The sequence below is a fragment of the Vombatus ursinus genome, unplaced genomic scaffold (assembly GCF_900497805.2).
Source record: "Vombatus ursinus unplaced genomic scaffold, bare-nosed wombat genome assembly UNPS02014812.1, whole genome shotgun sequence".
Taxonomy (NCBI): Eukaryota; Metazoa; Chordata; class Mammalia; order Diprotodontia; family Vombatidae; genus Vombatus; species Vombatus ursinus.
The window spans coordinates 105,915,428-105,934,779 of record NW_020954590.1 but is presented as its reverse complement, the minus strand read 5'-3'; the positions used below and the strand labels follow the sequence as shown (position 1 = coordinate 105,934,779).

Below are 19,352 nucleotides of genomic sequence, written 5' to 3'. Positions count from 1 at the left end.
ATGTAGCTAGACAGCAGTCATGTGACCACAGGGCTTTAGTGAAATGAAAGCTCATAAGAATTAATTCTGTGAAGTGGTAGGGCCAAAATGATCATCTTAGGCTTCTACATTAATATCTAATGTCCAGATTGAGAGGTCACAGTCCTGCTGTATTCTGCCCTAGTCAGACCACATCTGCCTTGGGTTTTGTGTTTAACTTAAGGTGCCACATTTTAGGAAGAGTTTTGATATGCTTGGGTGTGTACAGGGGGGTAAGGACAGGGACCGAAACTGTGATTTCAAGGGAACTTCCAAATGAGGAAATCCTGTCTACCATGCAGGTCAACCTCTTCCCTGCATGGGAAGTCTTAAGAGTTGTCTCCTGCACTAAGAGCTTAAATGAGTGGCCTAAGGTTGAATAGCCAATATGTGTCAGAGATGAGACAAAATATAAAGAGGACGAGGATTATGGTGAGGGTACAAAAAACCATTTGAAAGAACTGAAGATGTTTAGCCTACACAAGATTTAAAGAAGGGTCATATGAATTAAAATCAGAAGAGATCTTCATGATCATTTTCAGAAATACCACAGAGGACCTTAAACTTGAACACCCTTTAATTTTTCCGACCTGATGTGCAGGATGTTTCTGATCCTCACCTTTCATCCTATCCTTATTCTTATTATTTGAGGTTTGATGACGAATTGGTTAAAACTCTAGTTCTGGATGAAGGAGAAACAGCCAATAGAAAATATGAATAATCAAGAGCGTTGGTGCCTCCTTTCTGGGGTTCCAGTCTGCTTTTGAAGGGTCTGTCTCTTTCCTAGAACATGTATCATAGTTGCTCTGTTCTTTGCCCCTCAGTACCTCATCATCCTGCAAGATCCCCAGCCTTGGTGTTCCACCTCATCACTACATCCCATTGAAGGTCACTGGGGCCATGTACCCCAAACTCTTAAGAAGGGGGCTCAGCTGGAACCTGGCTGCACTATTTTAGGACTTCCCTAACTTCTCTACCATGGGTTGAATACCCTCCTGTCTCCTCCCCTCCCTCCCCCCTTCAGCTTCTTTTTGTGCGTGGTCTTCCCCCATTAGATTGTAAACTCCTTGAGGGCAAGGGTTATAAAACAATCCTAACACTATTCCTTCCAGCTCTGGAATTCTGTGTCTATTTCCTAGAGAGGATTGAAATCCTTTTAAGGTAAGAGTTGATGATTATTTAAGATCATTTGAGCCCCAATAAGGGCCAAAGCCTGAACAAATCAACCAGAAGAAGCACCCCAACATAACAGATGGGCTTTTTCTTTGTTCTCTGAGGGAACTCAAAATGCCCCTTCCTGTGTCAGCAACTGCAGGACCAGATGAAGCTGACCAGTATTCTCCTGTTTGTGACCATTTAGGGGCCTCAGACCCAGACACTACCTTGAATAATGGGGCTTTTCTTACCTTGATATCCTATGGACATATGTCATGTAGGGGAAACAGATATCCTGGGACTATAATTTCAATTGACCCTTTAATACTTCTCCTATCTTATTGCATTTACAACCTATTAAATTAAGAAAATTCCTTTCTCATGCTATGGTTAAACATATATGGAGACCATAAATCTGAATTATCACCTAGCTTGTTGCCTCTTTAACCAAACTTTCAGGTCGCCAGAGTCTATGTATACACAGCTGGAATAGGGCAAGCGGCTTAAATGGCTGATCACAGATCTGTGGCTGGACAGGCCCTCGGAAAGCTGTCTAGGCCATCTCCGTCCTTTTCAGGATGAAGCGGCATTAGATCCCAGGTCGCCTGGGTCGCTCTGACTCTAAAGCCAGAGCTTTCTTCCTTGGTCCCGCAGGTGACGTCCCCCCCCCCCCCCCTCACCCCAACCCCGTTTGTTTGCTCTAAAGGAGGGCAGGGCCCGAAGGTTTCCGGAAGGATGCATGACACGTCACTACAAGGTATGAGGTCAGATTAAACACCAGTGCAAAGCGAGGCTCACACAATCACAACGCCAACGTCTGCCCGAAGGGGGCGTCCTCCGGCCATGCCAAGACGTCAGGCACATGCGCATCGCCTAGCCACCTCCTTCTACTTCCAACCCCGGAAACCCGCCCTTCCTTCACCCATTCCCTCCCCGCCTCCCGCAACAATCTCTCAAGCTCTTCCCGCTGTGTCTGTAGCTGCCGGAAAATGCCACAATCCCAGAAACCACCGCGCGCCTCAGAACTTCCGGCCCCCTCGCTTCCGTTCCTGTCAGTCCGTTCGGCTTAGCAGGCAGCCCAGAGGGTAACGATGGCCGAGTTGGACATCGGAAAGCACTGCCAGGTGGAGCACTGCCGGCAGAAAGGTGATCCTGGAGGGTTTTAGGAAGCGGACGCCGCCTTCTGGGGACCTAGAGTAGTTGGAAAGGAAGGGAAGGGAAGGGGTCAGAGACGGAAGGCCGAGCTGAGTGGATGGGGGAGGGCCCATAGAGAGGGCGGGGCCTGGCCAGAGGGGCGGGGCTCGCCAGAGGGGAGGAGCTAGGCTGCCTTGTGGGCGGGGCTCGCCGGAGGGGCGGGGATACGCCGCGTGGGCTCCTGAGCCTCCCAGAAGTCTGTGGACCCCGTGCTCCGAAGCTAATGCTATAGCGTTCCGTGCTTCGTAGAAGCCTGCAGGTTTCTTGCAGCCAGGTCAGACCGAACTGCTCTTGTCCTTCCCAGTAGGCGTTTCTCTGTGTAAGCTGACTGCTGGGTTACATTACGTTGTTCCCATCTTTCCTTCAGTCAGTCAGACGAGGGCACTGTGGTGTAGCGAAAAGAACAGTGGCCTGCAATTCACCGTTTTTGGGTTACAGCTCCAGTTGTGACACTAATTGGCTGTTTGAAGTTGGATAAGTCGCTTCCTCCTCCTCTCTGGGCTTCAGTTTCCACGTCTGTAAAGTTAGAGGTGGGACTGGTAAGGGTCCTTAACCCTTTTTTGTGTCATGGACCCCCTTTGACAGCCCGGTAAAGCTTATGGACTTCTCAGAATCATGAGTTAAGTGCATAGAACAAAATATATAAGATTACAAAGGAAGCCAGTTATATTGAAAGAACCCTGGGCCAGATGATCTCTAGGGTCTTCTAAGTCACATTCTTTATGTCTATGCATGGGACCTGCTGAACATTTGTAGAGCTTTAGTAATTGGAAGTAGTAGGGCTAGGCCTGTGAGACCATGGGTCAATAGCATGTGGTGAGCAATTTGAATAACAAATACTCACATTTTTATAGTATATTTATCTATTTTAATGATATTTAGTGTTTCTGTAGTTACTTTAAGGTTTTAAAAAGCACTTTACAAATATAATTTCGGTTTATCCTCACAGCAACCCTGGGACGTAGGTGCTATTAAATCCCCATTTTACAGATGAGAAAATTGAGGCAGACAAGGTTAAGACAAGGTTACATAGCTTTATCCCTTTAAAATTACCATAACTCAAGCAGCTTTTGGTCCAGAAGAGACGATGACCTAAATATACTACATATTAAAATTTTGTTATCACAACACTGCCTGCTGAGGGATAGATTTCCTAGTTAGGGGAAGATTCACAACTGACTCATGCTGAATTCTTCACATTGCATTATCGTGAAGAGGTCTAAGTGAAGTGGTTTGATGAAAATCTTTGTCCCAGGAATCAGATCTTGTATTGATCCCAAATGATGAAAGCATCAAAGTTACAAAGAGCAACATACATTTTTGCCAGCCACAATCCTACTTTGATCTTCTTCGAGGAAATCACACTTATCAAGTACTAGGAGCCAGGTTTTTTTCCCCCACTTATAGGCATTTCTATATCTCTTATTCTATAGGTTAATCTAAAATCAAATCTATAGGTTAATCTAAAATTATCACTGTTTTTGAGTATCCATTTTCCTGTCTTTCCTAGGAGATTCTTCAAAGAATCACAGGATATTAAAAATGGAAGGGACCTTAGAGATCATCTGGCCCAACCCCCTCATTTGCCAGGTGAGGAATCTGAAGCCTGGAGAAGTTAAGTACCTAAGGTACCACAGCTAGTAAGTGGGAGAGCTGGGACCCTAAGTCCAGATCTTGGGAATTTACTGCTCTTTCCACTGTAGCATAGGACCTTTATACCATTTCGCCCTATTTGATATAACAATAACTATTAGCCACTAACTATAGACAACAGTAGCATTTAAATCCAGTCTACTTCTGCTCCCATTCCCATTTTACATAAAAGAACTATTTCAGCTAAGTGAGTTTTGATTTTATTGTGCTCGTTATGAGGCAGTTCCCTGAAATAGGCTAATTTGGCTGGGGATATGTGAATATTGATTTCTGTTCATTGATTTTTTGACTGTATGGTAACCAGCTAGTACTCTACTTTCTAATCAGTTAGCTACTGTAGGATGAGGTTTGTTGTTTTTTGGGTTTTTTTTGTAAATTTTTTTATTTTGCACTTACATACAAAATGAGAAAAGAAAAAAAAACATTGCCATGTACGCAGCAGACCATTAGAGAGGATTAAATATAAAACAATAAATTTTCATTTCAAGAAGACCTACATAATAAATACTACATATTGTTTTCAAAGCTGCCCAGCTTTTCTTTGCTTCCTTGTTGGTTTTCTTTTGTTCTCTGCTGTACACTTATTACTTTAGTTTTTTCCCCTTCTCCCCCCCCCCCAATGAAGGCTACAATTAAACGTGAATATATATGCATAGATATCTAGAAACACAGACATATAGGCACATATACACTCATACACATATATGTAAAACTGTATTATGCTTATTTCCTCCTATCATCTGTTTCTCTGAAGGTGGATAGCATCTTCCTTCATAAGTCTTCCTTCAAGTCTTTCAGTGTTTTTCCAAATCAACTAGTTCATCATTTCCTATGCCACATTTCTGGATTCAAATATCATCTTTGTTCATAGGATCTTTGAGTTTAATTTAAGTATTTATAATAACATGGTTGCTCAAAGTTGTTCTTAAAGCAATACTGCTGTTACTGTATATAGTGTAATCTTGGTTCTGCCCATTTTGCTATTTGTTACTTTGTAGAGGTCCCTCCATGCTTTTCTAAAATCATTGAGCTCATCATTTCTTGTGGCATGAACATATATCACAATTTGTTTAGCCATTCCCCAATTGACAGGCATCCCCACAGTTTCCAGTTGTCTGCCACCATGAAGAGAGCTACTATAAATATTTTCAAACATGTAGGTTCTTTTCCATTTCCCTTAATATTCTTGGGAAACAGACCTGATAGTGGTATGACTGGGTCAGAGGGTATAGGTGGTTTAATGACTCTTTGGGCGTAATTCCAAATTTCTCTCCGAAATGGTTAGATCAGCTCACATATCCACCAACAGTGAATTAAGATCCCAGTTTTTCCACATCTCTTTTAACATTTGTCCCTTTTATCATCTTAGCTAATCTGATAGGTATAATATGATATCTCAAGGTTGTTTTAATTTGCATTTCTCTAATCAATAATGATTTAGAGCATTTTTTCATGTGACTATAAATTATTTTGATTCTTTATGAGAAAATTGCCGTTTTACACCTCACAACACTATTGCTTGTTTGTTCATAAGTTGTTCACCTATCCACAAGTCTGATAGGCTGTATGTTCCATGTTCTTCAGATTTTCTTGTAATATCTCTTTTTATATCTAGGTCACGTATCCATTTTGACCTTATCTTGGTAAATAGTGTAAGATATTAGCCTGTGCCCAATTTCTGCCATACTACTTTCCAGCTTTCCCAACAATTTTTACCAAATAATGAATTCTTATACCAAGTTTTTGTATAAGTCTTTACTCTCGTCAAACACTGGGTAACTATATCTGTTTGCTGCTGTAGATCATATGTCTACTGTGTTCCACTAGTTTAACTTTTCTGTTAAGTAGTACCAAATAGTTTTGATAATTACTGCCTTATAACATAGTTAAGATCTGGTACTGCTAAACCTCCTTCCTTTACATTTTTTCCATTAGTTCCTTTGATATTCTTGACCTTTTGCTTTTCCAAGTGAATTGTGTTATTTTATCTAGCTCCTTAAAATAATTTTTTTGGTAATTGGGATGGCATTGAATTTATAGATTAATTTTGGTAAAATTGTCATTTTTATTATATTGGCCTTGCTTACCCGGATGAGGTCCTTTCAAATAAGTTTTAGCTTATTCTACCTCTCAAATGAAGTTCAGCAGTACATTCCTTTTGTGAATATATCTGAAGTTATTTGCCCATACTCTTAAATAAATATGAGGCACAGGAAAGGTATTTAAAGGAATTTCATGTTGTAGGCAGAGAAGTATGTCATTAATTGTCTATTGCATAATCTTGGAATAGACACTTTGTATGGAGTTACAAAAACTCATCTCATATCTCAGTTCATGAAGTAGTTATCAATATCAAGGAAACGTGTAATATCTATCCAAGATATATGTCCAAGAATCAACTCTATTAACTGCCCATCCAGCTCCATATCATTATCGGACAATAGGCAGAGAAGCATGGTGGCTTCTGGTAGCCGCCATCCGCCTTACTAGGAGCTGATGTGGAATCAAAGTTTTCATTGTTTCACTTGTAGGAGTAGTTATCTCAGCCTCTGCCCTACTGAGGGACAGGATCTGAAGGCCTTCTTGCTCAGAACCTACTATCCTGGAATCAACATCATCACCCAGCAGTTGTAGGAACTAACTTCAGCCACCACTTCTAGCTCAGGCAGGTATGGGCTTTGTTGACTCTGAGTTTCTTGTCCTTTACCTGCTTTTCTCTGGACTCTCCATCACTGTATTTGCTTAGAAGGTGAGGTTTGTGCAGTAGGCCTGATAAACTGTATTTGGAGGCTTATTTGCCCTATGACCTACTGCCTGGTTTACAGGCTGATCTCACCTTCACAAGGCAAGTCAGGGGCTTCTCTTGTCCTTATCCCAGGTCCCAGGGTCACTGCAGTTCCTTCTTCACTCTTTTTAAGGAGAGAACAGATGAATGTCAGCTTCAAGTATCATAGATATTTCATGGATATGGGAGCCCTGGTCAACTGGCACTGCCCTTGTCCTGTGACTAGTAAATTTTTACTTCTTCCTCTTGCATTAGCCCCTGTGATTCAGAGTTACCTTTGGCCAAGGCAAGCCCTACTCTTCCCTACCTCTCCACTCTTTCCTCTCCAGATCTACCTTTAATGTTCTTCACTTCATTGTGCCCTTTGGAACATCTTTTAATTACAATATTTCCTTCATCTTGACCTCTTCCTTTCACATTCTTTCCATCTGCATGCACTCAAAGAAAACTGACTCCCTCTAGACGACACTGCATTCCTGACCTGTCCTTACCATATATTTTTTCCTTTCCCCCACACTGAGCCAGAAGTAGGTACACTTCCTGTTCCTCATTGCCATTTCCAGACTCTTTCCCTACTGCTATCACTTAGCAGCATTTCATTTGAGATTTACTCCATCTGTCTCTTTGATACTATCAGTTTCATTGCTGTAGTCATCTAAAGGCCTTCAAATTTTTCTCTTTTTTAAAATTGCATGCCATAGCTTTTCATTTTAATTTTTATAATTTGTCACATATATATAATATATATGCTGTTTCTCTACCTGATAGCTCATTCAGAAATTACTACCAACCTTAGAAATCATTTCACTGACAAAATGTTATTTGGTGCCTATTTCGTTCATAAAGGTATTAATGAAACAAGTCAATAAGCATGTATTAAGCACGTACTATGTTGTAGGCACTGTACTAGGTGATAGGGATACTGAGAAAGGGGGAAAAAAAGTCTCTGCACTCAAAAAGCTCACAGTCTCATGGGGGAGACTACATGAAAGCAACTATGTCCAAACACTACACATAGGATAATTTGGAGATCATTTCGGAGGAAAGGCCCTAAGGATATGAAAGACTGGGAAGGGCTTCTTGCAGAAGGTAGCATTTTAGCAGAGACTTCTAGGAAGCCCGAAGAGGGAGGTGAGGGAGAGACTTCAAGCATGAGGCTTCTGGGTGGGCTCCAAGCTCTTTGCCTCTTGTTTCTTAGTTTTGTGCTACTTAATAAAGTGCGTTTGATGAGACTTTTCAGTAATTTTGTCAAGAATAGAAGTTAAGAATCCTGACCTATAGTTGGCAGACTCCATTTTCATCACTTTTTCTCTTAATCTCTAGTCTTGCAAAGATTACTGTTTGTTTCAGTCCAAAGGCCATTCCCCTTGGCAGAGAAAAAAAAAAAAACAAAATAAGTCAGGTAGTTCATCCTTGTCTCTAGTGTGCTGATCATCTCAGACTACAAAACAGCACTCCTAGCCCTTCACTAGTTCTCTTTTCCCTAATGTAACTCAAAACAAAACAAAAAAGCTTTTCATTATGCAGTTCTCAACCTCCACTCTGAGTTTCAGCATTCCTAGTGCCATTCTATTTCTGTCTTAGTATTCTTTCTGTGCTATACTTTTGTATTCATTCTTTTACCTGCCCTTGCTTTAACCTTCTCAGGTTTTTTTCCCCCCTGTACATCTTAGGTTTTTCATAACAATGTCTCTATGAAGTAGGTAAGAGACCCATAATTATTATTTCCATGTTATAACTGAGGCTTGTAGTATTTTGTTGAATTATCAGGAAAATCAGATCAGGAAATTAAAAAGCAGATCAGGAAATAAAACTTAGAACTTCTGACTTCTCATTCATCCTTCTTAGCACAAAAGATACATAATTCCTAATAATTCCAATTCCATTATCCTCCTCTCACAAATTTCATATGATTGTGTCATATGTAGCATGGTGTACCTGCAAAGAAATAGTACTTTTTTAAAAGTTTTCTTAAGAAAACAAAATAAAATCACATTCTGAGAATTAATATTTTTTCTTTTAATTTTAGATTTTCTTCCATTTGTGTGTGATGGATGTTCAGGAATATTCTGGTAAGGCATATTAGCAGTATCTTATATAAAATGGAGGATTAGTGTGAAGGTCTCTACCAGGCTATTTATTACTGAGAAAATGGAGACTGTTCTTGTTTTATGTACTAGTTATACTCTGTGGCTATTATTTAAGATTTATTATAATATTCTCTGAAATAAAACTTACTCATGGATGTGTACCACACATTAGAATCCTTTGCCATCCACATGTGAGGTTCGTTAAACACCAGTTAAATGTGTGAATTGCAGTCACACAGAGTCAGTGATAATTAATAGTCCTTACATTGAACAAGACTAATGGCCAGAGATGGGCAGTTTGTGATGATTGCTTATTAAGATCAGAACGAAACCTGGGCTAATCTCTCAAGTGGTATCAAGAACATATTTTAGAGTACAAAGCAAGGGGCAGCTAGGTGTTGCAGTGAAGAGCACTCTGCCCTTGGAGTCAGGAGTACCTGAGTTCAAATCCACCCTCAGACATAAAACACTCATTAGCTGTGTGACCCTGGGCAAGTCACTTAACCCCATTGCCTCATCAAAAAGTAAAAATAAAAAATAAAAATAAAATAAAAAAATAAAAATAGAGTACAAAGCAAAACTTGAGAATTGACTGAATATTTTGGAAAATATTTTCCAGTTATCACATTATGTAGTATTTAATAATATTGAGTAAAACTTTGAAAGAATTTAGTTTTCAGGAAATTCAGAAAGGATTATTAGAAGACAAAAAGCAATTTGGTGGACAGACTGTTTCCTAATGAAATTCCTTAATCTGTGATTGACATCAATGTAGAAGTAGCATACTGTGGTGAATGCTTTAGTAACTGAGTTTGATATTTTTCTATTAGTGCTATTTGAGAAATGACAGGAGTTAGAAGCTTTCTAATATTTGTGAACCATTCTTAACTGAGTGGTGTGAATGTTCATTTACCCCCATGCAATTTTCTGTCTGTGACTATATTCTAGATTTTTGGATCAAAGTATTAAAATGTAAAGGCAGAATATGTGCTAGTGCAGGCCTGCACAATCTGTGGCCTGCTAAAGGATTTCAGGGGTAAAGGATCCTCTACATTTTTTGCAGACCACCCAAAATCCTTTGGTAGGCCACAGGTTGTACAGGCCTGTGCTAGTGGAACCAATACAGGAGGATATTTACAAAGTTCAGACCCCCAAAGTAGAATATCATAAAGCATACAAATTAAAAGTGATATTCAATTTTTGCTGTTAACATTAAGAAGAAAAGCATGATGCTGACTTTGAAGCCAGGAGTACCTGGATTCAAATCCTGCCTCTGACATACTGGCTTTGTGACCCTGGGCAAGCCACTTAACCTCTTAGTGCTGTCAACAATTCTAAAAAAACAAGAGTTGCAGAGAAAGTACAGGCCTGCATTGGTCAGAGAGTATTCCATTTATTAGTGAAATCATAGTCAGTCCCTAAGCCTATTATTAAGATAGCATTGTTCTTAATTAAAAAATATATAACTAGTACAGGAGGATTGGACCTCGAGTTAACTGACATTTAATTTTATAATAGAGAATATATTTCATGTAGAAACTTATCATAAATTATACATTAATTATATAATCATCTTAGCCCCGAGAATACTATGCAGAGGTATCAAACTTGGGACCCAAACCAAATTAAAATATAATTGAGAAATGTTTAACAAAATAAATAAAAATACAGTGCAACATAAATAATATTAATATATGGTTTCCTAAGTCATTATGCAGCTATAGGGACCTATTTCTGTTTTGAGTTTGGCACCACTATACATGATAAAAGAGCAAAATAAATGCGAAATATCTAAAAGTTGTATTAAATGGTTAAAATTTTGTTTTATTTTCTGATTTTGTTTTGTTTTTGGTTTCAGTCTTGAGCACAGAAGCAGGGAGTCTCATGGCTGTTCTGAGGTATGAATAAGCATGTTAACTATTTTCCCATAATGTACTTAAAAACATTCTTCTGTATTTCTATTTGAGGTATGATTATCACTATCTTTCTCTTTTATAAAGAGGCTGAATAATAGGAATTAAGAATTTTAATTTCTTTGTTTCCGTAATATCAGATAAAATTTAACCAGATAAAGAAATATATGAAAAACTGGTTTTATTTTTTTTTTCACTGAGGTTCATTTTACGATAAGTTAATTTTTTATACGTTGGCATGTACAGCTTTTTGTGATCATGCTTTTTGTGCATGTACAAATTAAAGAGTCCAACCTTGAAATTATAGGATTTCAAAGTTGGAAAAAACCTTAAATATCATCTAGTGAAACCCATCATTTTCAGATGAGGAAACTGAGGCTTAGAGAGGTGACTTGACTTAGCCAAGGACACATAGTGGCAGAGTTAATCAGAACCCAGGTCATCAGACTTTCTTCATGACTTCTTACACTATGCCATGCTGCATGTCTACTTAAAGATTTGGACCCTATGTTTACCTTTGATGAGATCCACAATAAAGCAAATGGCTTTTTATTGACCCAGATCTATTCAGATTTGTTTTTTTTTTTTTTCCACCTAATAGCAGGATACTGTGAAAAGATGCAAGGAAGTAAATTTTTAGAAACTGATTTGGTCTCTATGTAGCACAGTATGAAAACAGATAAACAATGAGAAATAAAGTTTTTGATCTGGGTATTCTATGTGTATATATGCCACATGAGTACAGATTTTAGAAACACCTAGATATTTGATGAAGTTTTTCACTGTATGATCTGTTTCTCAACAGATATTTATTGAAGGCTTCTATGTACAAAACAGCATGTTATATGTTCAATACCAAAAAGTCTAAGGTTTTAGTTCTTACCCCAAGAAATTTATGGTCGAGTGCAGAAAAAAAGACAATTAAGTTCTCTTTCATAAGAGGAAATAGCAACAGTGCAGGCAGATGAGTGCTGCTTCTATAGACTGTAGGACCTGAGACAGGATTCTTTCTGGATGTCCAGAACAAGGTGACTGAGTTAGTACATACTATATACATAGCAAATAAAAAAACTTAAGAAAACGAAACACTTTCATAAATGCTAAGTGAATGGTACAGTCAGTAAAAGCATATATGAATAAGTGCTTTTCTTTGAATGTGTAGCATTATGTAGACAATTAAGGTGCAGCAATATGTGTTGCATACAGACTTTCTTCATTTATACAAGTGAAGGATAGATAGATCAAAATTTGACCCTCAAAAGTTATGGGGTAGCTCTTTATATGGAATATAAATATTAGCTCACTTACTGCAGTCATGAAGTTTTTCATAGTTATGATATTCATTTAAGATTTTAAAACATTTAAAGAATAAAAATAAAACATCACTTTCATTAATTACATTTAGAGTATTCACTTTGGGAAGAATAAAATTCATATGTTTTTCCTAAGCAGCTTATAAATCAGTCTGTGTTGATCTATTTTCTCTCATACAATTTAATATCTATAACTATATCCTGACTGTGAATCCAAGTATTAAGTAATGAAAGCAGAACATATGTTGGTAGAACCATCATAGGAGGTTGTTAAGAAATCCAGAGCCCAAGGTGGAAGCATTGAGATGGAAAAAGGCTCTTTGGCTGCCTGTTTTTTTCAGCCAGTGTTTTCCTAAATCCATCTTAGAGATTTGGCCAGTGCTTACTTTTGAGCCACAGTGAGGAGTAGCTTCTTTGTCCTATCACCTCTTCTGTTTTTATGAAGGGATAGCTTAATATATGGGATATTGTATTAAGTTCATTATACAATGAAATAGAGTTTTATAGTGGTATACGTATAATTACATATTATATGTATACATATAATTATGTTTTTTTTAAATTACATAATTAAAAAAATTAGACACTGGGTTTAATCTGGATGGAGGAGAACAAAACCAATATAGCTAAACAAAAGAAGAAGGTAATACAAAATTGAGCTTAATTTTTTTTTTTTTTTTTTGCTTTTTTTTTGGTGAGGCAGTCAGGGTTAAGTGGCTTGCCCAGAGTCACACAGCTAGTTAAGTGTCAAGTGTCTGAGGCCAGATTTGATTAATATTTCCTTTAGCTTAGTTATCGTATATATACATATACAATAGCTGGTTATTGTATTCTTATTTTAGTCTTTGAGAGAACTTGAAAAAGGTTAGTGTACCAAGCTAGTTAGTCATTCATTACACAAACATGTGTGTCTCTTCAAAAACATTCTCCTGGTTGCTTGAAATCAGTAGAAGTTTATTAAGCATCTCCTTGGTGCGTAGTAATTTAACTTATTAGATCTAAAAAGATATGGCATCTCCCTTCCAAGAACTAAAATCTAAAATATGAAATAAGCATACAAATGTGATCCTGACAAAAAGATGACATTTATGAAAATAATAAAGTCATTGCTATAATTAATGCAATATTAAAATTATTTCTTCAAAATAGATTTGAATAAAATCTAATTGCCTGTCATTGTTAAATTACAAGGACATTTTTCCCTCTCTATATTTCTAGGTGAACATAAAAAGTGAGAGATTGAAGACTGATGACCATTCATCTTACCCATGTTCATACAAGGACTGCAGTGGAAGAGAGCTTGTGCCAGTGTTATGTCCCTTCTGTGAGAAGAATTTTTGCCTGAGGTGATGATTGGACCCTTCAAAGATTGTAGGTATTTTTAAATTCTGTGCAAGTTTGTAAACCAACCAGTATCTACTCTTCTGTACTGTGTAGACACCGGCACCAGTCAGACCATGAATGTGAAAAGCTGGAAGTTCCTCAGGCTCGGATGGCTGCCACACAGCAGCTTGTTAAAGAAATCATAGGTAAGGTCTAAAGAATTTGGTTATGCTGATTTCTTTTACCTTGCACACTTGCTATTTCCAAAGCTCTTGCCTGCTTCATGAACCTTCTCACAGTCAGTCAAAAAACCTTTGTTAAGCACTGGCAGAAAAGCAAAAAACACAGTCCATACTGTCATGGAGCTGACATTATAGTGTGGAAGACAGCATGCAAATAACTTAGGTGTAAACAGGATATACATTGTAAGTGGAAGATGATTTCAGGAGGAAAAGGACTGGGAACGGCCTGCTACTGAAGGTGAAATTTGAGCCAAGTCTTGAACAAAGGAAGCCAGGAGGCAGAGGTGAGGAGGAAGAGAATTCTGGGCATAGGGGAAGCCAGTGAAAATGCACTGAGTTGGGAAATAAAATGTCTTGTTTGAGGAACAGCAAGGAGGCTGGGGGAGGGGAGGAGGGGAGAAGTAGTAAGGAGGGTATAGGAAGACTAGAAAGTAGGGATGTGAAAGGCTTTACAAGCCAGAGGAGTTTATGTCTGATCCTGGAAGTATTAGGGAGCCACTGGAGTTTACTGACTAGGTGATGCAAACCTGTGCTTTATGAAGACAACTTTGGCATCTGAATGGAGAGTAGACTAGAGTTGGGAGAGACTGGAGGCAGGGAGACCAACCAGCCAGCTATTGCAGTAGTCCAAATGTGAAATGTTAAGGGCTTACACCAGGGTAGCGGCTGTGTCGTAGGAGAGAAGGGGGTATATGTAAGAAATTTGACTCAAATGCCACCTTCTGCCTGAACCCTTTTCCTGGTCATTCCTAATGCTAATGCCTTTCCACTGAGGTTACCTTGTGTCTGTTTTATATATACCAATATATGTGCATGACTCCCCCTATAATTGGAGCTTCCTGTTAAGCTTTCTTCTTTGTATCCCCATCAGCTAGTAAAATACCTGGCACTTAGTGGACGCTTAATTAAATCACCACTAGATGTTTCCTAGAAGTGGGACTTCTGATTAATTCAAAATTGCATGGAATTATCCTTTTCATTTTATCCTTCATGAGCTGCTTAGTTTGGTTGAAATTTCACAGGCACAGAATTTGAGAGTTGGAGGGATCTCAGTGTTACATGGGGCTAGAGATGGTACTGTGGAAAGAGATTGGAATTAGAATCAGAAAACCAGGCTTCAAATCCCAGCTCTGCCCCTTAGGTCCTGTGTGACCTTGGATAAGTCATTTAGCCTCCGGGAGCCTCATTCTTCATCTCTAAAATGAGAGGGTTGGATTAGATGACCTCTGAGGTTCTTCCCCATCCTAAATATGTAATCCTGTCATCCGTAGTTTGGGATGCCATTCTGAAGACCATACAACCCTGGCTAACCAGATGCCTTCCAGGATCCATTGTTCAGAAATGGAAGTAGGTGAGAAGTATGGATGAGTCCGTATAAGCTATCCTTGAGGAGGAGGATGATGATGATGATGATGATAATCATCATGGTAATAGCTAACATTTACATTGTGCTTTAAGATTTGCAAAGCACTTTACAAATATTACCTCATTTTATCCTCAAAGTAATCCTGGGACGTAAGTGCTATTATTATATTCATTTTACAGATGAGGAAACTGAGACACAGTGAGGTTAAGTGACTTACCCAGGGTCACACAACTAATAAGTGTCTGAGGCCATATTTGAACTCGGGTCTTCCTGACTCCAGGTCTAGAATTCTATACACTGCAAAAACATAGTATATATTTTCTTTGTTTATTAAATAAAGTATATATTTTCTTTATCTTTCCCATGTTACTAAATACGGATCATATTCTTTAGAAATGAAAAAAGACACATTACGGGCAAAGCTCAGCGGTGCAGTAGATAGAGCACCACCCCTGGAGTCAGGAGGACCTGAGTTCAAAGCCGGCCTCAGACACTTGACACTTAACTAGCTGTGTGACCCTGAGCCAGTCACTTAACTCCATTGCCTAGCAAAAAAAAAAAAGAAAAAAGGCACATTAGAGTTCATCCAGCCACCTCATTTTATGGGTAAGGAAACTGAGAATCAAAGAGATTAGGTGATTTTCTCAAAAGCACATGGGCAGTAAATTAGCCAAGGCAGAATTTGAACCCAGTTCCTTGGACTTCAGATCCACTGGACTTTCCACTACAGGAGAATATGCAGAAATGCAAAGTTTCTGCTTTGTGCAAACTCTCCAGGTATTCCTGGGCAAGATGAAGAAGCCTTCAGTAGAAATTTTCCCCAGTGGTAGGTTATGCCCTCACCACCTTGCCTAGTAAGTGCAGTATCTTTAGTTTTTAAAAAGGTATTACGGACTGTATTTGTGGATGATTCTTGGTGTTTTAATTTATCATTAGGCACTTGTAATAAAACTAGAAAATATAGCCTATGATAATTTCATCAGGTGCTAATTTTCTTATTTTTCAGATTCTAAGAAAGGAACAGCAATAAGCAGAGGTCGCAGAGGTGCAAAGAACAGTGAAACTGCAGCAAAAGTTGCACTGATGAAATTAAAAATGCACGCTGATGGAGATAAATCTTTGCCACAGGTTGGGCTTCGGTGTTTTAAAAATGTGTTACTCCATTATAGCAAATCTTACAATCTTATTAAACTTCAAAGGGGTGTGTGTGTGTGTGTGTGTTCGTCCGTCCGTCCATGTCCGTGTCTGCGTGTTCAGCAAAGGGAGAAGGTGTCCATATTTAACCCAATTGAATTTTATTTTATCTATTTTTATTATTTTATTATTTTATCTACTTTAAACTAAATGGCCCTATTTCCAGGACTTGAACTTTTTTGTTAAATGGATTTTTGTTATAGCAATAATTAACTTTACATATAGACATTTCTTGAATGTAAGGTGTGTGTTTTTTTTTTAATCTAAGTTGAATTGTGTAGCAGTATGTTTAGAAGTCTTGAGATCTGGGTTCTATTTGTAATACCTACAGCAAATGAGGGAGGCAGCAGGGGTGTATAGCCTGGGAATCAAGAGTTTGAATCTGAGTTTTGCTCTTAATTCTATCTGTATTTGGACAAATAGTGAAACTTCTCTGGACTTCAGTTACCCCACTAAAAAAAGTAGGGGTTGTATTTTGACTTCTGAGGTTCTGTTCAGCACTAAGATTTTATGACTCTCTGTTCTTTCCCTTAGGGTACAACAGGTACATTCCCACAGAGCTGGTTACAAAATGAGTTTCTATGAAGTGAACCCTACTTAATCTCTGATATGCTTTATAGAATCAAAGATGAGCTCATTGAATGAAATGAAAGTTGTTGGCTTACATTTTCTTTTTCGTTTTTGCTTTGAAAAGAGAGATGTCACCTTTTTTCAGAGTAACTTTAATAAGTCATTAAAAGTCTAGAAGAAAAATAAAAGTCTAGAGGGAAGGGCACCTTGACTCCCATTATTTCTCTGCTGAACGCTTGATAATCACTAACAAAAACCCTTGATGCATTGTCACCTTCCCTTTATCTTGGTGTTGGTATTTACCAAGTTGTCTCTTTTTTCCCCCTCTTCTTGGCTCCAAATCACTATTGCCCCTTATTTTAAAAGTAGCATCCTCTTGGCCAAGAGAAATGCATAATGTGTATTTTTTTTTTTACTTTATTTTTGCAGACAGAAAGAATTTACTTTCAGGTATTTTTACCTAAGGGGAGCAAGGAGAAAAGCAAGCCCATGTTCTTTTGTTATAAATGGAGTATTGGCAAGGCGGTGGATTTTGCAGCTTCATTAGCCAGCCTTAAAAATGAGAACAACAAAGCAACGGCCAAGGTAGTGCTAACTGATTTGTAGTAATTGTCATGTGAAAATTGGTAGATTACTTTCTTCAAAGTGCAATTGCTAATTGTAGTCCTATTGTTTCTTTTACAGAAATTAAGATTGTGTAACATTGCAACAGGAGAAGCCTTACCTTCAGATCAATCTTTGGACACATGGATTACTAAGGAAGATTGCCCTTTATATAATGGTGGAAATATTATCTTAGAATATCTTAACAACGAAGAACAATTTTTGGAAAATGCTGATTCTTACTTAAAGTAGCCATTCAAGGACAACCCACAATTATTAGGAAAACAATACATTTAAAAATTAATTTATTAAATATTAACACCATGTACTCTTCAAAGAAAGGTACTTTTAAGCTTAGTTCAACTATGACAGTGATACATTATTTAATGAGTTTTTATATAAAGTATTTTTGTAATTATGCTAAAAATTATGATAAAAGTAATTTTGGGCTGAAAACCAAATATCAATAAATTCAAGTAAAGCATTACTGTATACATGTACACACAGATAGCACATAGGTCACTTCCTATGATGGATAGTAGTTCTTTATCTAAAACTTCATCAGAAGAAGTGGTAATAAAAGAGGAAACATAGGAATAATAATAATAGTAATAACTGTTTTAAAGTTTGCAAAGTGCTTCATAATATATTACCTCATTTGAGCCTTATAATAACCCTGCTGGCTCAGGCTGGGGGTGGTAGGAATGCCAAATATTGGGGGTGGGGAAGATGTTGCTGTACAAAATCATCACTAACTATTAAAGTTCAATGCGCCAGAAACAGTGCATGATGATAGTCTTGAGGGAAGGAAGGGGATTGTGGAATAAGATTAAAGGATGGGAAGAGAGGAGATGAGAATTCCAATTTAATATACCAAGAGGAGAGAGGAGCAGAAGGGAAAGGTATAGAGGAAGAGAAACTTCCAGTATATAAATCTGTGTTAAGACAGAGGTTGGGTTTCACAAGATTTGTGGCAAGAGCTTAATAGTTTTTATTAAATTCAGTGTAAAAAGGTTGATTTAATAAAAATCTGCTTTTATATGCCTGTTTCAAAAGCTAGACATTTAGTCAAAAGAACACTAGCATAAAATGTGTCCACTTCTACCCTCAAGTACTTGCTCTCTCTGCAGCCTTGGGCAAATTAATTCACAATCATCTTTTTTTTTCTTTCTTTTTTTTAGTTTTTAGGCAATTGGGGTTAAGTGACTTGCCCAGGGTCACACAGCTAGTAAGTGTCAAGTGTTTGGTCTGAGGCCAGATCTGAACTCAGGTCCTCCTGACTTCAGAGCTGGTGCTCTATCTACTGCGCCACCTAGCTGCCCCCCACAATCATCCTGACATTCATTTTTCTCATCTATAAAATGGGGTTGCCCTCTGCCCCATGCCATTTTAAGTATCCAGTGAAACAGTGGAAAGGGTTTTTTGTTTTATACTTACCACAGAATATTGTGTAAACTGAGGCTTCATGGTATAGGGGAAGGTGAATCAGGAAGCTCAGATGCGCACTACCAAGCCATGTGGTCTTAGAAGATTATTTACTTGTTCTAGGTCTTACTTTACTAATTTTTACAATGAGGAAGTTGAACCAAGTAATCCCTTAGCCCTGCGTCCAGCTCTAGCACTTTAAAGGCAACATTAGCACTATGTATTGCAGCTTTAGTACAATGCCTCAGGTGGAGATGAGGTCATCTTGTTGGGGAAGAGGAAGATTTATCATTGTATTTCCCGAACTGTTTGCAACCAAGTCATCCTAGAGGATTTAATGAGATGTATGTTCAGGGACAACAGTCAAACACAGAATCTCAAAGGGACCTCAGTTTATCTCATCCAATCCATAATTGAATAGAAGTCCTTTCTACAGTATCAGTTCAGTTCAACAATATTTAAGTCGTTACTTTGTGCCAAGAATAGTGCTTAGTGCTGGGGCAACAAA

The 19,352-nt window shown here is 38.2% G+C and overlaps 1 protein-coding gene across 1 annotated transcript; it reads left to right on the top strand.

The window, feature by feature from the left end:
* Positions 1 to 2,120: 2,120 nt before the first annotated feature.
* On the top strand, positions 2,121 to 18,460 carry LOC114054095 (AN1-type zinc finger protein 1-like). Its single transcript, XM_027877209.1, has 8 exons — positions 2,121 to 2,319; positions 8,835 to 8,877; positions 10,754 to 10,793; positions 13,340 to 13,467; positions 13,559 to 13,650; positions 16,059 to 16,180; positions 17,246 to 17,401; positions 17,501 to 18,460. The coding sequence occupies exons 1-8, from the start codon at positions 2,265 to 2,267 to the stop codon at positions 17,669 to 17,671; spliced, it is 807 nt and encodes a 268-aa protein (XP_027733010.1). The 5' UTR covers positions 2,121 to 2,264; the 3' UTR covers positions 17,672 to 18,460.
* The last annotated feature ends 892 nt before the right edge of the window (positions 18,461 to 19,352 follow it).

What these genes read in the sequence shown, in the direction of transcription:
- LOC114054095 (XM_027877209.1), top strand. Translation starts at nt 2,265, where the DNA reads ATGGCCGAGTTGGACATCGGAAAGCACTGCCAGGTGGAGCACTGCCGG. An exon ending in AGTCTCATGGCTGTTCTGAG is followed by an intron (nt 10,794 to 13,339) that starts GTATGAATAAGC and finishes CTATATTTCTAG; the next exon opens with GTGAACATAAAAAGTGAGAG. An exon ending in GAGATAAATCTTTGCCACAG is followed by an intron (nt 16,181 to 17,245) that starts GTTGGGCTTCGG and finishes TTATTTTTGCAG; the next exon opens with ACAGAAAGAATTTACTTTCA.